The sequence below is a fragment of the Falco rusticolus genome, chromosome 2 (genome assembly GCF_015220075.1).
Source record: "Falco rusticolus isolate bFalRus1 chromosome 2, bFalRus1.pri, whole genome shotgun sequence".
NCBI lineage: Eukaryota > Metazoa > Chordata > Aves > Falconiformes > Falconidae > Falco > Falco rusticolus.
This window is the reverse complement of record NC_051188.1, coordinates 75,770,082-75,783,669: the sequence shown is the minus strand read 5'-3', so window position 1 is coordinate 75,783,669 and position 13,588 is coordinate 75,770,082. Positions and strand designations below refer to the sequence as shown.

General features: G+C 41.0%; 1 protein-coding gene across 3 annotated transcripts in view; it reads left to right on the top strand.

Moving 5' to 3' along the window:
* RCAN1 (regulator of calcineurin 1) overlaps positions 1–3,173 on the top strand; it is a 42,881-nt gene extending 39,708 nt beyond the window's left edge. For all 3 annotated transcript variants that reach the window (XM_037377215.1, XM_037377216.1, XM_037377217.1), the window contains one exon: positions 147–3,173. In XM_037377215.1, the coding sequence (XP_037233112.1) occupies positions 147–310 (164 nt within the window). In that variant the 3' untranslated portion in view covers positions 311–3,173. The remainder of the gene's footprint in view (positions 1–146) is intronic.
* The last annotated feature ends 10,415 nt before the right edge of the window (positions 3,174–13,588 follow it).

Here is a 13,588-nt window from a genome sequence, read left to right as displayed (position 1 = left end):
CAGTCTGAAGTGTTGTGGAAATTAGGCTTTTGTCAGTGTATTACTTGCACATTTTTACATATTCTTTTATTTTTATTAATTCCTTTTATACTTTTTCTATAGAATAGATCCTTTTTAACCAGGTTTGCTAATATTTTAACTTACAGGAGAAAAGTATGAACTACATGCTGCAACTGACACTACTCCTAGTGTTGTCGTCCACGTGTGTGAGAGTGACCAGGAAAATGATGTGGAAGAAGAAACAAAGAAACCCAAACCAAAAATTATTCAGACAAGAAGGCCAGATTATACTCCTACCCATTTAAGTTGAACTGCTGTTGTTTTTCCAAGGTTACAAGTAGACATATGCAAGGGAAACATTTACTGTGGAAACAGCAGGTCATAGGTTTGGTGGCAACAGCAGCAGTTATAGTAGGAGAAATTCCAATATGTTTGCTCAGAAAAATATAAAGGAATTTTCATCCTTATTTTTCATGCTGCAGGTTGATGGATGTCATGAGTGCATTCCCAGATCACTAGGAACAAAAGATAGGCAGAAGATGACCTTTTGAGACATAACAGGACAAACTAGGTTTACTTTTTTGGGGGTACTGTAGGCTGTTCCATTATAAAGCAAATGGGGGAAGCTTGCTTTGTTCTGACTGATGTAAATCCTCAAGATAATAGGCTAGTCATTGTGTGGAGTACATAGCGATAACGGAGGTGGTTTTGAAGATTAAAGTATGGGAATTATAAAACTTTTTCTTATTATAGATTTTGTGCATGTGTATTCTTGGTCTCCTAAAGTAACTTTGCATTATTTTCTATAGTTTCTGACATGTTTCTGGAAATCTGGGAAATTGTTTAAAGTATTTATTATCTCATCATCCTGGACTTACTACTAGATGTGTATATACATATATATTTATATTTGGTTTTATTGGCACTCATTTTTCCAGCAGGCTTACAGTTTTTTCGGCACCTTATTTTGGTGCTGTGTAACTCGTGCTTTTAAAATTTTAACCTTTTGAATGACTATATAGGGTTTTATCTGGCAAAGTAATGGAAAAATGTGCAATAGGAAAGTTGTTTAAATAAGTCGATTTTAAATTATTTAAGTTCAGATAATTTATATCTTCAATAGTATTTGTTTGGTAGCTTTGACTTTCTCATTTGGAAAAAAAAAGTACTCAAATGTATAAATAAAGCTAATGTTTCTTATTCACAGAAATGTTAATTTTTCAATGAAAAAAATGGTAATGGAGAGATGTGAACTCAACTCAGTATGTGAATCTGCATTGTTACGAGCAGAGGTTTTACAGTGATTGAAAAATTGTACGCAGTGTGTAGAACAGCGAAGAGGGATGGAGTGCCTTTTCCTCATTCATTCCTGACGTGAACTGTTCTACAAGCTGCACACTTGTATCTTTTTCTACCGGCTTTGTCCATAGATATAAACTTTGCTAGCTTTGCTTCCAAATTAAGCTGGTATTTAGAAATGCTTAATGCCAAGTAGTGATGCATACTTAAGTAATGGGTTTATGTGGGAGAAGCTTTAGGGTTTTTTATATGTCAGTGTTTAAAGACAACAGCTCATGACGTGCAAGTTTAGAGGAAGAAAGATGACAGAATTGTATTTTATTACTTGTTTTTTAAAATGGAGATCCTCACTTTGAAACAGTTGCAGTATTTTTTTTAAGAGACAGTAACTGATATCTGTGGGAAAATATCACTTACAGTTTTAGAAGGGGGGTGTCTGAAGCTTCTCAGTGTGTTTTTAGAAATCAAAGCATGGTTCTCTGTTGATTTGCTTTTGCCACAGTTGGTCTTAGAATGAGTTTGTAGCTGGAATTAATACAAAGAAACTCATTCTGTGCCATTTGAAGCAAACATTGACTTTAAATTCCCAGGCTCACACCTTGTTTTTTAAATAAAAAATACATATTTTAAGAAGTAAGATGTATAATAAGGCCATTCCAAGCTGTGGCGCAGTGTAGAAGTGGTGTTATTGAAGGCCCGTCATTATACAAAGCAAAGTAGAAATTGATATCCTGTGTCTACAGAGAGCAGGAATGTATTGAACTTTTAGTGACACTTGCAGTTATGATCTTGTTTTGATCGGTATGCCCTGTGAACTGAAAGAAACACTGGTATTTGGTGTCTGTCTTGGACCTAACTCAAGCGGCACTATCTCAGTGTTAACAGTGTCAAGAAGAGCTAATACCGTATATTGCTGGAGCTGTGTTTTATGGACATGGGAGTGTATGAGGTTATTTTGTATTACTGAGGTGTAACAATCAGCTGGATGTGTGTACTGCTTATTAACACACAATAAGTAAAACTGAGAGAAACTTCGTAGGTTTGCCACAACTGCCTTTAAGCTTTTCCAAGGTATTTTTCCATGCTTCTCAAATTACTGCTGGATGTAGTGTTTCATTTCATTCAGTTTGAAATTGTTGGAATAATTCCTGTTCTGTCCTTTTTACGTCTTTCTATCATTACCAATTGAAGCATTAGTTTTGCATTAGAAACCTAGGTAGCTGCTGTTCTGTTTCCTAGCAATCCTAAGAAAGCAGTGCTACCTTTCAATTAAAAGGAACAGAATGTTAAATACCAATATGGTTTTCATCATTTTAGTACACTGACATCTGCCTAATAAGGTGGGCACTAGAAACCAGGGAAGTCTTGGGATGGTTACAGTGTGTTTTCCCCTTCTGGTGGTAATTATAAACAAAGGTTGTGAGACAGTAACTTGCCTGTGTTTCTGGTTGTACATCCTGGCCTGTGCCACCTTCTGTTATCATTACTACAGTGTGCTGCTTGCTTTTTCTGTTTGTTTGGGTTTTTTGTTTTTTTTTTTAATGTTCAAATGAATGCTTAGTCAATATTTTATACAGTTGTATAGTATGGGGCATATTTAAATTAAAATATTTTGTTGTCTTCTTGTAAATGTTGTGGTATTTCATGCATGAAACTCTTTGAAGATTTTGCGCCAAAATCTGAACTTTAAGCTTCCAAACATTTCTGATTTGAAAAAGGTAAGAATATTGTCCCAGGTCATATCCTTGCCAACCAAATGAATTTATTCAGAGAAAACCTTTCCAGCTTTCTGCTTAAGAGACTTGCATGATCTCAATCAAAGTATGAGAATCTACTAATGAATAAAACATAGTCCAGAATATTCCAGTTAAAAACTGATTCTTCTGTGCCTGAAGTTAATGTGCTTCCTAATAAAGATATCAACATCTTACTATTCTATAGAAATCCCTGTGCGTTCATAATATTCTAACCAGTTTTCTTCTACAACATGAATAATTCTATTTTAAAAACTTCTGAAATATGAAAATCTATCAGCATTTAAGTGGCTTTACGTAGTAACAGCATCTTTGGCTTGCAAAACATGTTGTGCAAAAATGCATAGGTTTCACCCTTGCTAAGGATAGAAGTCCTTCCATGGCAGAAAGGAGTTACTGGTATTCATGCTTATCATTCTTCTTTACTTATGTCTTGGAGGTATTGATGTTTGTAAGAAATTGTTCTATATACAGAAGTGGTTTGAAATAACAAAGTGTTGCTGCTCTTCAATAGCAGGCCCCTCCAGGGGAATTCCTGCATAGAGTAATAGAAATAGCTTAGTCCTTAAGTGACCTAACAACAGATAGAAGGTGAAATAGCAATTCCAGCTGAGCCATCCTGCTTTACGTGGAAGACTTAATTTCTTCTTCTTTTTGGAAGTATGGCTCATGTTCTATTATTTGCCCTCTGCATAAATATAGCATGCACAATCTCCATAAATCTGTAAGTGATCACTAGTATTTGTCATTTTGCAAGACTTGTTGCCAGCTTAGTAATACATGTTTCTATCATTGCATTAACATGTTTGTGCGTGCGTTAGTACGTTAAGGACCTTACTTGTTACTAAGGGGAATTAACAACATGAAAGACTAAAGTTTGTTTCTAATCAGGGTTTTATTTTTCAGAGCAGCAACAAGTGTAGTAACTTTGATATTTGAAATACTGGACAAGTGTATTAGTTGTTCTTCTTGTCTAGTCCAGACTTGTCAAGGGTGGGGAAGTAATGAACTCCAGCAACTCTCTCTCATACCATTTTAACAGTTACAGCACACAGATTTTGCCCTAGGCATAATCATCTGCCTAGTCAAGTTTGCTTTGTCACACTAGAAGGAATGTCTTGGGGAAGACAAGTTCTTTAACTTGAAATTGTGATTTATATCTATAAAGCTTGCTTGCTTGTTCTGGTATGTCCCAAACACATTCCCAGTTCCAAACATGCAAAATGTTAGCAAGAGGTGGACCTTTACTCTAAACATAGACCAAGTTCAGAAACTCACTAGGTCTTGGGTTCAGTTGTTGCATTTGTATCATCATGGCTTTTATCCTGGCTTACCCGACACACTTTAGAAGCATTTAGCAGAAAATTACTCCTGCTTAATGCTTTTAGTAATTCATAATTGGCTGTCTAAAAAGAAGAAAACACCAGTAAAAACAGATAAGACACCCCCCAAGGTACTGTACATTGTGGTCTTGCTTTAGTTGCTTAAAGGTGAGTTGATTAATGAGTAGGTGACAGGATGAATCTGGCAGGATTGAATTTATCTTCTCTGACAAAATTTCCATTGATAAAGTAGTGACTATTACACTTGAAGCTTTTTTGACACTTACCTGGTCTGTATTTATATACCTAAAATTATAGCATCTCTGTCATCTCGCCTTTATTTTTTAAGTAACCGCCGGTTGCATTTTACTGTGGTACACTCCATCTGAGGTATGAAAAGAAAGAAAATGATGGGAGTTTAAGGTGAAATGTTGAACAGGTGGAGGAAGAGACATAGGCTCGAAGTGGCACTTCGTCACTTCATGCAATCATGTCACCTGTTCAGTTTTGGACTTTCTGGTTCTCAAAGACCAGCTCAGGAAGCTCCAGTTCTTCCTAATGTTGCTTCCTGCTCTCACCCTGCCCTTCTTCCGTATGTTATTCCATGTTTCCTGAAGATCGAAAGTCCGAGGTTTCCAAGCATTTCCTAGATCTGCTTTCTGAAATAACTTTTTCTGTTATCCAAGGGTAGGCACAGCTCAGTGTGTGTGGCTTCAGAACGTTGCTACATGCTTTACAAAGGTTTTGTAAAGGTCTTGTATGCTGGTAGCACAGCATGGGGGGGCGGGGTGGAGCACCGATGGGAAATTTTTCAGTAGTTTTCAGTCTGGTGCTGCTCCTTCTGCTAGATTTAGAGTCTGTCAATAACCACTTCCGTATTTAGAGTGATTATGTATTTATAGCTTGCACCTCAATAGTCTCAATCCTTTTCATAGAATGAATTTGTTGAGGTGGGGTTTTTTGGTAGTTTATATTTTTGTCCCATCTTGAAATCTTTCTTCCACTTTACCTTTTTTTTGTCCTTCTTCCTACATATTGGAGTTTGTTGTGTGCCATCTACCAAGCAGGTCCTTTATGTCCTTAACTTTTATTTTTAACTTTGTGTGGACCTGCCTACACTTTGAGTGTCTGCATGTTTTCTTGCCATTGAAATTGTACCAGGAATTTGTTCTGGTTGCAGTTTCATTACTACCACATCCTGCTTGAACAAAACCTCTAAGTGCAACTAAGGACTTTTCCTATATCCACCTAATGCCCAAGGTGTGTTCCTTAGTAATCCTAATGAAATTATATCTGATTTTCTGTTTGCTCTGTGTTGCATGTCTCCTACTGTCACATATACATGATTATACTTCATTTATTTTACTGATGCAGATTTTGTACTGTGTTCTGATGCCGTGCATCTGTAACTCTGGCCAAGCCATAATCAATTCCCTATTTTACAGGGTGTGTTGTGATACCTTCTGTAGGCTTGGGAACAAGTCAGACTCAGTGCAGTGCTGGCTGCTATCTACTATTGTCCAAATCTCCAGAAATTTTGGTGGTGTCTGTAGTACTCTACCATTTCCCAAGTCCAGTGAGGAGAAGCTCGTTCAAGGACAAATATACAAAGAGCCTTAGAGTACTGGAACGAGTTTGACTTGTATCTCTCTCTTTTTCTTTTTTCTTTTTTTTTTTTAATGTGTATCATTTATTAATTACTTTTCAACTTGTTAGTCAGGATAGACTCCTTATACCTCAGAGTCCTTGCATTTGATAATGAGGATTTTGGTGGGTAGCTGGTGTTTTGCTTACAACTCCGTTCTCTCCAAATCAGATTTCTTCAGTTTCATATCTGAAGCCTCACTATTCAAGTTAAAGTTTTGACAGAATAGGGCTTACGTTTTCTACCTCTTACTCCACTTTTTTTGCAGTACCTCAGTATCTGTCTTTGAGTCTTTTTGTGCCACTGTATCATTATATCTCTTGACTGACTGAATATTTGGAATTACTCCAATACCAAGCCTATAAAAGTGCTAAAGAGCTCCTTGAGATGTCTTTCAGGTAGATGTTACCATTATTTTATTTTGATTTCTTTTGTGGGAATGTGTTGTGCTTTTTGGGGTGCCTAGGGGTGCGGCTAGATCTAGGCATGTTGCGAAGTTCCCCTTGGAGCTCTCTGCATTTCAGTGATTGAAAGTTTATGCTGTGATCTGCCAAAATCCTGTCGTTACTCTCCCCTCTCCATTACATCATACACTTATGTCCCCTGATCCTTAAGATCTTTTCAACCTTTTCTGTAACAGTTCTTCTAAAGCTTTAAAACGCGTCTTTCAAAACCTGACAGCCTTTTAAATGGGTTTTGGTGAAGTCATCTTAGTGTTGTTTCCTTATAGTGTCTCTTGTCTGCAAAATGAAATAAAATGGTCTGATTTTCTCACAAAGTGCATCTGTCCTATTAAAAAACTAAAAGATGACCATCTCATAGTGAGTGGCCATTGTTACAGTGTTACAAGTCTTCGGGTAACTTTCACAGGAACTTAGTTTTTAAGCTTTAGAGACTTTCATGCTTTGTATTTTGTGATTCACTGCAGAAGTGAAATTGTATATGGTTCTCTGAGCTGCTAATTCATATCGAACTGTTCTAGGAGGTCTGCAGAAGTTCTGTAAGCTGGAGATCTTGAATTAGGTTGTAGCTTGCAAGTCAACTTTTGTTTGAGAAAGCGATCAGAATTGTGACTTTAAAAAGTCAAAACACTGCTTAATATACTAGAACTTGGTTTAAAAGAGTCAGTCAGTAGGAATGCCTTGGAAAATAAGGAAGTAATCTTGTATATTGTCTAAAATGAGATCCCGAATCTTTGTTTCATTTCTAAGGTGCAGATTTATGGGTTGCTTTCTTTTCCCCGTTTTCCCTTGTTCCCATCCTTTCCATTAACCAGTCTGTGTACTGTATGTTTTCAGTAATAACTTACGTCCTAACCTGAATGCAGTTCTCAACGGAATTGTGCAGCTACTTTTTTCTTTCTTTGGGGGTGGAGGATAGGGGAGACTTGCATGATTACAGCCTTAAGGCACAACTAACTTGTTTGATTTCAATGAATGGAAGAGGTACATGGAGGTGCCCGTAGGTGGAGCTAAATATCAAGCAATGTCATTGCATACTACTGAGTAAAACTGAAAACGCAGCCTCCAGCTGAGGCTTCCATCGCAACAGCAGATGTGGAAAAGAAATAATTTCACTATTAGATTGTGAAAGTACGGTATTCCTTGTCTCTGATCCCTTTGAATGTAGTTGATTTGAAACATATCTGTGGTGTATAGGAAATTTTGTCGTGAAATCCTATTAAAAGGTAATCATGAGCTGTGAGTTGCGGTGTGGCACACTGTGCTCTGCTTAATTTCATTGATATCACTCATGAGAAAAAGTTCATATATGCAAAATGTGCCCGCTAAGAAATCTTCATGTTCAGGGCAGGTTAACTACTGGAAGATAGCTAGCAGTTAGTTTCACAGCTCAACCTGTTAGAAGGCCACAAGGATGCAGTACAGGTTTTAAAGACTTTTGTTTCTGTTTGCGCTGTATAACCTCTAAAAAGGACATGGAAAGTGTAGCCAGTATTTCACAGCAATGTTGCTTCCAATACTTGAGTAACTTTGTGGCTATCCCTGTATGCAACTGAGCATGCATACTGTAACATGGGGTTAATCCAGGTGATAAAGCATTTTGTATGTGGGCTGTTGATGCTGGAGTGCAGTGGAGAGAAGTTTTTCATCACTGAAAAAAGTCATCGCTGCGATGCTCACGTAACAGGGAAAGCAAGTTATAAAAGGCTGGTATGCGTTGCAGGCTTGCAGTGATGGTTAATGCTCGTAATTTTGAAGATATCTTTATATCATACCTTTTCAAACCAGTGTTAATCCGACCCTCCTATTTAAGCACACCAGCTCAAAGCATAACCAGCAGTAAGCTATGTGTTAAAAGTGGGGTATGATTTTATGCCAGAGGACAGAAACTATCTGGGATGTCCTGTTGGTATGGCATTATCATTCACTCTACCAGCTGCCTTGGACTAGCTTTGTGCCACATAAATGCGAGTAAAAATTGCTAGCCATTAGATACTTTGAAATTTTTCTCATAATACTTTAAAAATATTTTTGTCAACATTTCTTCTTAAAACCATTTGCTTTAAAAGGGTGTGTAGGATGCACAGTGAACAGTAGCTGGTTACAAATTTAAAAGGTGAAGTTCAGATGCCCAGCTCTTTGTGGCCAGTATATAAAGTGATGCTAATTCACAGGGTATATTTGACTTAAACAGGCAAATTCATCCAAAGGCATCTCTTAATTGTAAGTTAGTCAGGCAAATACAGGGAGGAGCAGCTACGTAAAGTGCCTTTAACTGCAGTATGGAATTTTCTTGGCCTTTTCCAGAATTGGAGCTGAACAGTGTTGGTTTGAGCCTTTGTTACGGTAAGTAAAATAACAGTCGATGTATTTAGGTTATTTGAACTGGGGACACATATGACGACATAAAAAGCAGTTGCACAGCCCTTTGTACCTCTTGTTTTCCACTCTTTAAGATTTTGTGCATTCTGTGAAGTGGTTTAATCATGCTTGCCTGGCATGGCTTGAAGCAGCAAGGTGCTGAGGCACTTGTTACACTCAGCACTGACTGAAATGGTTCAGGTGCTGAAACGCTTCTGTGTGGTAAGGCAGGGGGACTCACCCCTGTTTTGGCTCATCCCCTGCACTGTAAGGACAAAAAAATCAGCAGTCAGCTGGCACTTTACCAGGGCAAGTTTGTGGAGATTTTGTGTGTGTTTATTTCTCTAGAAAGCATCAGATCTTTCAGTGTTTGTTAGTATCTTCTTAATTTCCCTCTGGTATCTTATGTCCTGTTCAGAAGTTTCTAAAAATGCTGTTTCTGGTCTCTCGAGAATTGCAGAAACAGACAGCCAGTGAATGCTAAAGGCTACAAGGAAATTTCCGTTCAGCCAAGTAATTATTTCTCAAACATGTATTTTGGATTCGTTGTGTGTACTCTGTACCTCCTTCAAAGGAGGGAGAGTCTGCAAAGAGAATACACATGCTAATATAGGTCTTGAGAGGGAATTGCAGCATCATCCTTGTTCTGATACTGAAGGTGGAAACAGTTGCATGTCATAACCTGCAGTATTCTGGCTGAAGGCAAATGGGCTACTTTGTGATAAAGGACACCTGGAAGGACTTTTTTCTGCGGGGGGGGGCGGGGGGGGCAGGAAAAAGAAAGAAAAGCTGCAAGGAAAAGCCTTGCCTGTAATTTCTTTTCCAGTCTGTGTAAGGTGGCTCCGTCTGAAACAAGGTAGCTGCCCAAACTGTCTTAACATACACTTATACTGGAGTTATTCTAAAGGCTGAAAGGGTCAGGCTTGTATTTCCTCAGCCATGCACAGGATTTCATTCAAAGAGATGGAAGAGGCTTTCAAGAAGAGCTTTTATATGAGGAAGCCCATTGCTCCAGCTGTGGGTTTTGTCATTAAATTTTCTATTTTGAGATTTTAAGGAAGAGCAAGGGGCAGTCAGACTGAGGCAGAACACAGAAGATGCTGTGGCATGCTGTAATGGGAAAAGGTGGTAAGAGGCAGAGGGAGGGCAGAAGGATATCCTAGGAGCAGGTGAACTGATTTGGAATTAGGATACTAGGAGGAAGCATGAACACAGACTAGCTGTCACAGAATCACAGAACAGTCAAGGTTGGAAGGGGCCTCTGGAGATCATCTAGTCCAGGGGTCCTCAAACCACGGCCCGCGGGCTGGATACAGCCCCCCAGGGTCCTCAATCTGGCCCCCGGTGTTTACAGATCCCCCCCGTCCCGTCCCCCCTCGCTGAGGGTTGGGGGGGGGAAGCCAAGCAGCCGCAGATGACTGCCTGCCACTTCATCCACGTGCCGGCCCCCTGGTTAAAAAGTTTGAGGACCCCTGATCTAGTCCAACCCTACAGGTTCACCTACAGCAGGTTGCACAGGATCATGTCCAGGTGGGTTTTGAATATCTTCAGAGAAGGAGACTCCACACCCTCTCTGGGCAGCCTGTGCCAGTGCTCAGTTGCCCTCAAGGTAAACAAGTTCTTCCTCATATTCAGATGGAACCTCCTGTGTTGCAGTTTGTGCCCATTGCCCCTTGTCCTGTCTCTGGGCACCACTGAAAAGAGCCTGGCCCCATCCTCTTGACACCCACCCTTAAGATATTTGTATGCATTGACAAGACCCCTTCTCAGTCTTCTCCAAGCTAAACAGGCCCAGCTCTCCCAGCCTTTCCTCATAAGGGAGATGGCCCCAGTCCCCTCATCATCTTTGTAGTCCTTCACTGGACTCTCTCCAGCAGTTCCCTGTCCCTCTTGAACTGGGGCACCCAGTGCTGGGCCCAGCACTCCAGATGGGGCCCCACCAGGGCAGAGCAGAGAGGCAGGATCACCTCCCTCGACCTGCTGGCCACGCTGCTCCTAATGCCCCCCAGGATCCCACTGGCCTTCTTGGCCACCAGTGCACACTGCTGGCTCAGGGGCAGCTGCTTGTTCTCCAGGATTCCCAGGTCCTTCTCCGCAGAGCCACCTCCCAGCCGGTCACCCCCAGCCTGTGCTGGTGCATGGGGTTGTTCCTCCCTGGTGCAGGACCTTACACTTGCCTTTGTTGAACTTCTTTAGGTTCCTCTTCACCCAGCTCTCCAGCCTGTCCAGGACTTGCTGAGTGACAGCACAGCCTCCTGGTGTGTCGGTCACTCCTCCCAGTTTTGTCATTGGCAGGTGTCACTAGTGTCTTTTGCTGGTTTGCTGCTGTACTTGAGCTGGTTGTGTGATCTGTGACCTGATCCATGACTAGATCCAAGCTACTTCAAGAACTGCAAAGCAGGTGTGTGGGGAAGAAGTGGGTGAGCACAGCAGGTGCACTGTCCCTCTGTCTAGTCTGTGGTTCCCAGGTGAGAAGATGGCCTCACCAGACCACACCTGGGACTCCGCCACCATCATTTCCACTGACCGGGCTGCTCAGCAGGGTGGCCAAGTGTCAAGCGTCTCAGGTCACACATTGGCTTCTGCTACACTCTCACTCTGCCATTGTCCTAACTGGGATGGCCAGCAGAAACTGCGCTTGTTCTTGGTCATGAGAGGGTCACCTCACAGCTTGGAGCGCGAGGCAGCTGGATGCCTGCGCTGCCTCCTTGGCTTATGCCAGGCCTGTATGAATTCATTAGGAAAAGGAGAGGCAAAAGATTCCGCAGGTGGAGGTGAGGAGTCTGCATATAGGAAAGAACCAAAACAGGGGGAGTTTGACATAGGCACTAAAGCAAGCTCGGCTCACGTTTCTTCTCCCACCACTCTGTGCCTTCACACATGCCTCCTCACAGTGGACGCAGGAGTCTTCCAGGTTCTTCATACCCACTGGCAATATAATGTACTGCTGTAGGAACTGTCATACTGATCCTGTTTGTAATAATAGCTCTGATCCAGCAGCTGGACCTGTGCCCCAGCACTTCACCTTCCTCCCCCAGAACACATGCCGGGTTGGTCATGCATCACCAGGTACCTCTCAACTCCCTACCCTTTCCTGATTTTTGAGGTTCACAGAGAGTAAGCCTCTATTTTCTTATGCTCCAGTTGCTCATCTGTAATTCACTGGCCTTCCTTCACCACTTGAACTTGAACCAAGGGGACAGGTCTAATGGCCTTATCAGTCATGGTGCTGCTGATCAGGATCTCTGTGTTTCAAGGTTCAACCAAGGACAACTATGGTATTATTTTTAAACCATGAGCGAATATAATTTCTTAGATTATTTTTAAAGCTAAGAATTTAGGCATTTTCTGGGAAGTTTTTTTTTTTAATGCTTTAAGGAGAATACACAATTCAGTCTGATAGCAGGTGCACATGCACATGTGTTCTATACTATATAGCTGAGCTCATCACCTGAAGGATGGTGTTACTACACCATGAGGAAGTGCATTGAGAAGCAGTGTGCTCACAATAAGCAGGGAAAAGGTAACCTAATTATTCTGGATGGCTACTAGTGTAAGTGAAGACTTCTACTGCCTCAGATCTCTTGAGGAAAGATGAGATGAAAAACTTCAGGCTCATGAAAATACTGCAGTTTATGCTGTAGGAAATCTTCGAGAAGGGACATGGGGCTGTTGTACCTCCCAGTAAGGTCTTGAATTTATTTGGGTGTGTCACAACTAAGTATTCAGTCTGAAGTCTCAGATATACAAAACAATTTAGATTATTAAAAAAATATATTTTAAAAATTGCTAAATAAAACCCCCAAGCAATCTGATGAGTAACCATGAGTTTTCTAGGTACCTTCAGCTCTGGATACTCTCTCCTTTCAGGGCAGCATTACAGAATGGAAACTTTGACGCAACCTTAATTATAGGTTAGTGCTGCTATAATACAGTTCCTGTAGGTGGGTCAAAAAGCTTCCCGAGCATAGTGTGGTGTTCCAGCATGTACTTGCTGAGGAGCGGTTCTAATGGCTTGCTGCTGATTAAGGAGAGTGGTTTAGCTAGCCGTCAAAATTTTTACATGAGATTAAAAAGGTGCAGTACACTATGCTGCTAATCTCTCTGCCAAACTGTGTTGTGTGGGAGAGACATTTGGTAAGAACTTTCCATGCTTTGTCTGTGGAACCATCCAGGGAATGAACTAGCACCATTCTGGGGGAGTGTTTTGCTGGTTAGTAGTAAACACCCTATCTGTCCTCTCCATAGAGCATGGCAATGAATGAACTCAGCTACATGTCCTGTAACTTCCTTCTGTTCCCAAAGGTTTCCAAAATGCATTTGGGTGATAGTACTGCTCATACTTGACCTTTCTGCCCTTGCCTCCCTTATACATCCAATGCACTGCCAGAGGTGTTTTGGGACTCATTTTATGCATAGCACAGTTTCCACGTCAGAGAACGTCGATACAGAAGCAAGGTGTTGCTGTGTTGTTTTAGGGGTACATTGCTCATCAGATATCAAGAGTTGCTGAGTGTTGTGGCAGATGTGTGGGCTCTGAGGAGGAGGGAAGAACTGCTCAGGTTAAAAGCTGTGACTAACTGTCGTTCACCAAAGTTCATGATGATGCGTGTGCTTTGCAAACACCAGGCTCCAGAAGGTCTCAGTCTCAAGCAACTTTGAGCTACAGTGTGAGCAGAGGATGAGACACTGAGGAGACCAGTCAGAAAGAATAAGACACTGAGCAGAAGTGAGGTGTTGACAGAA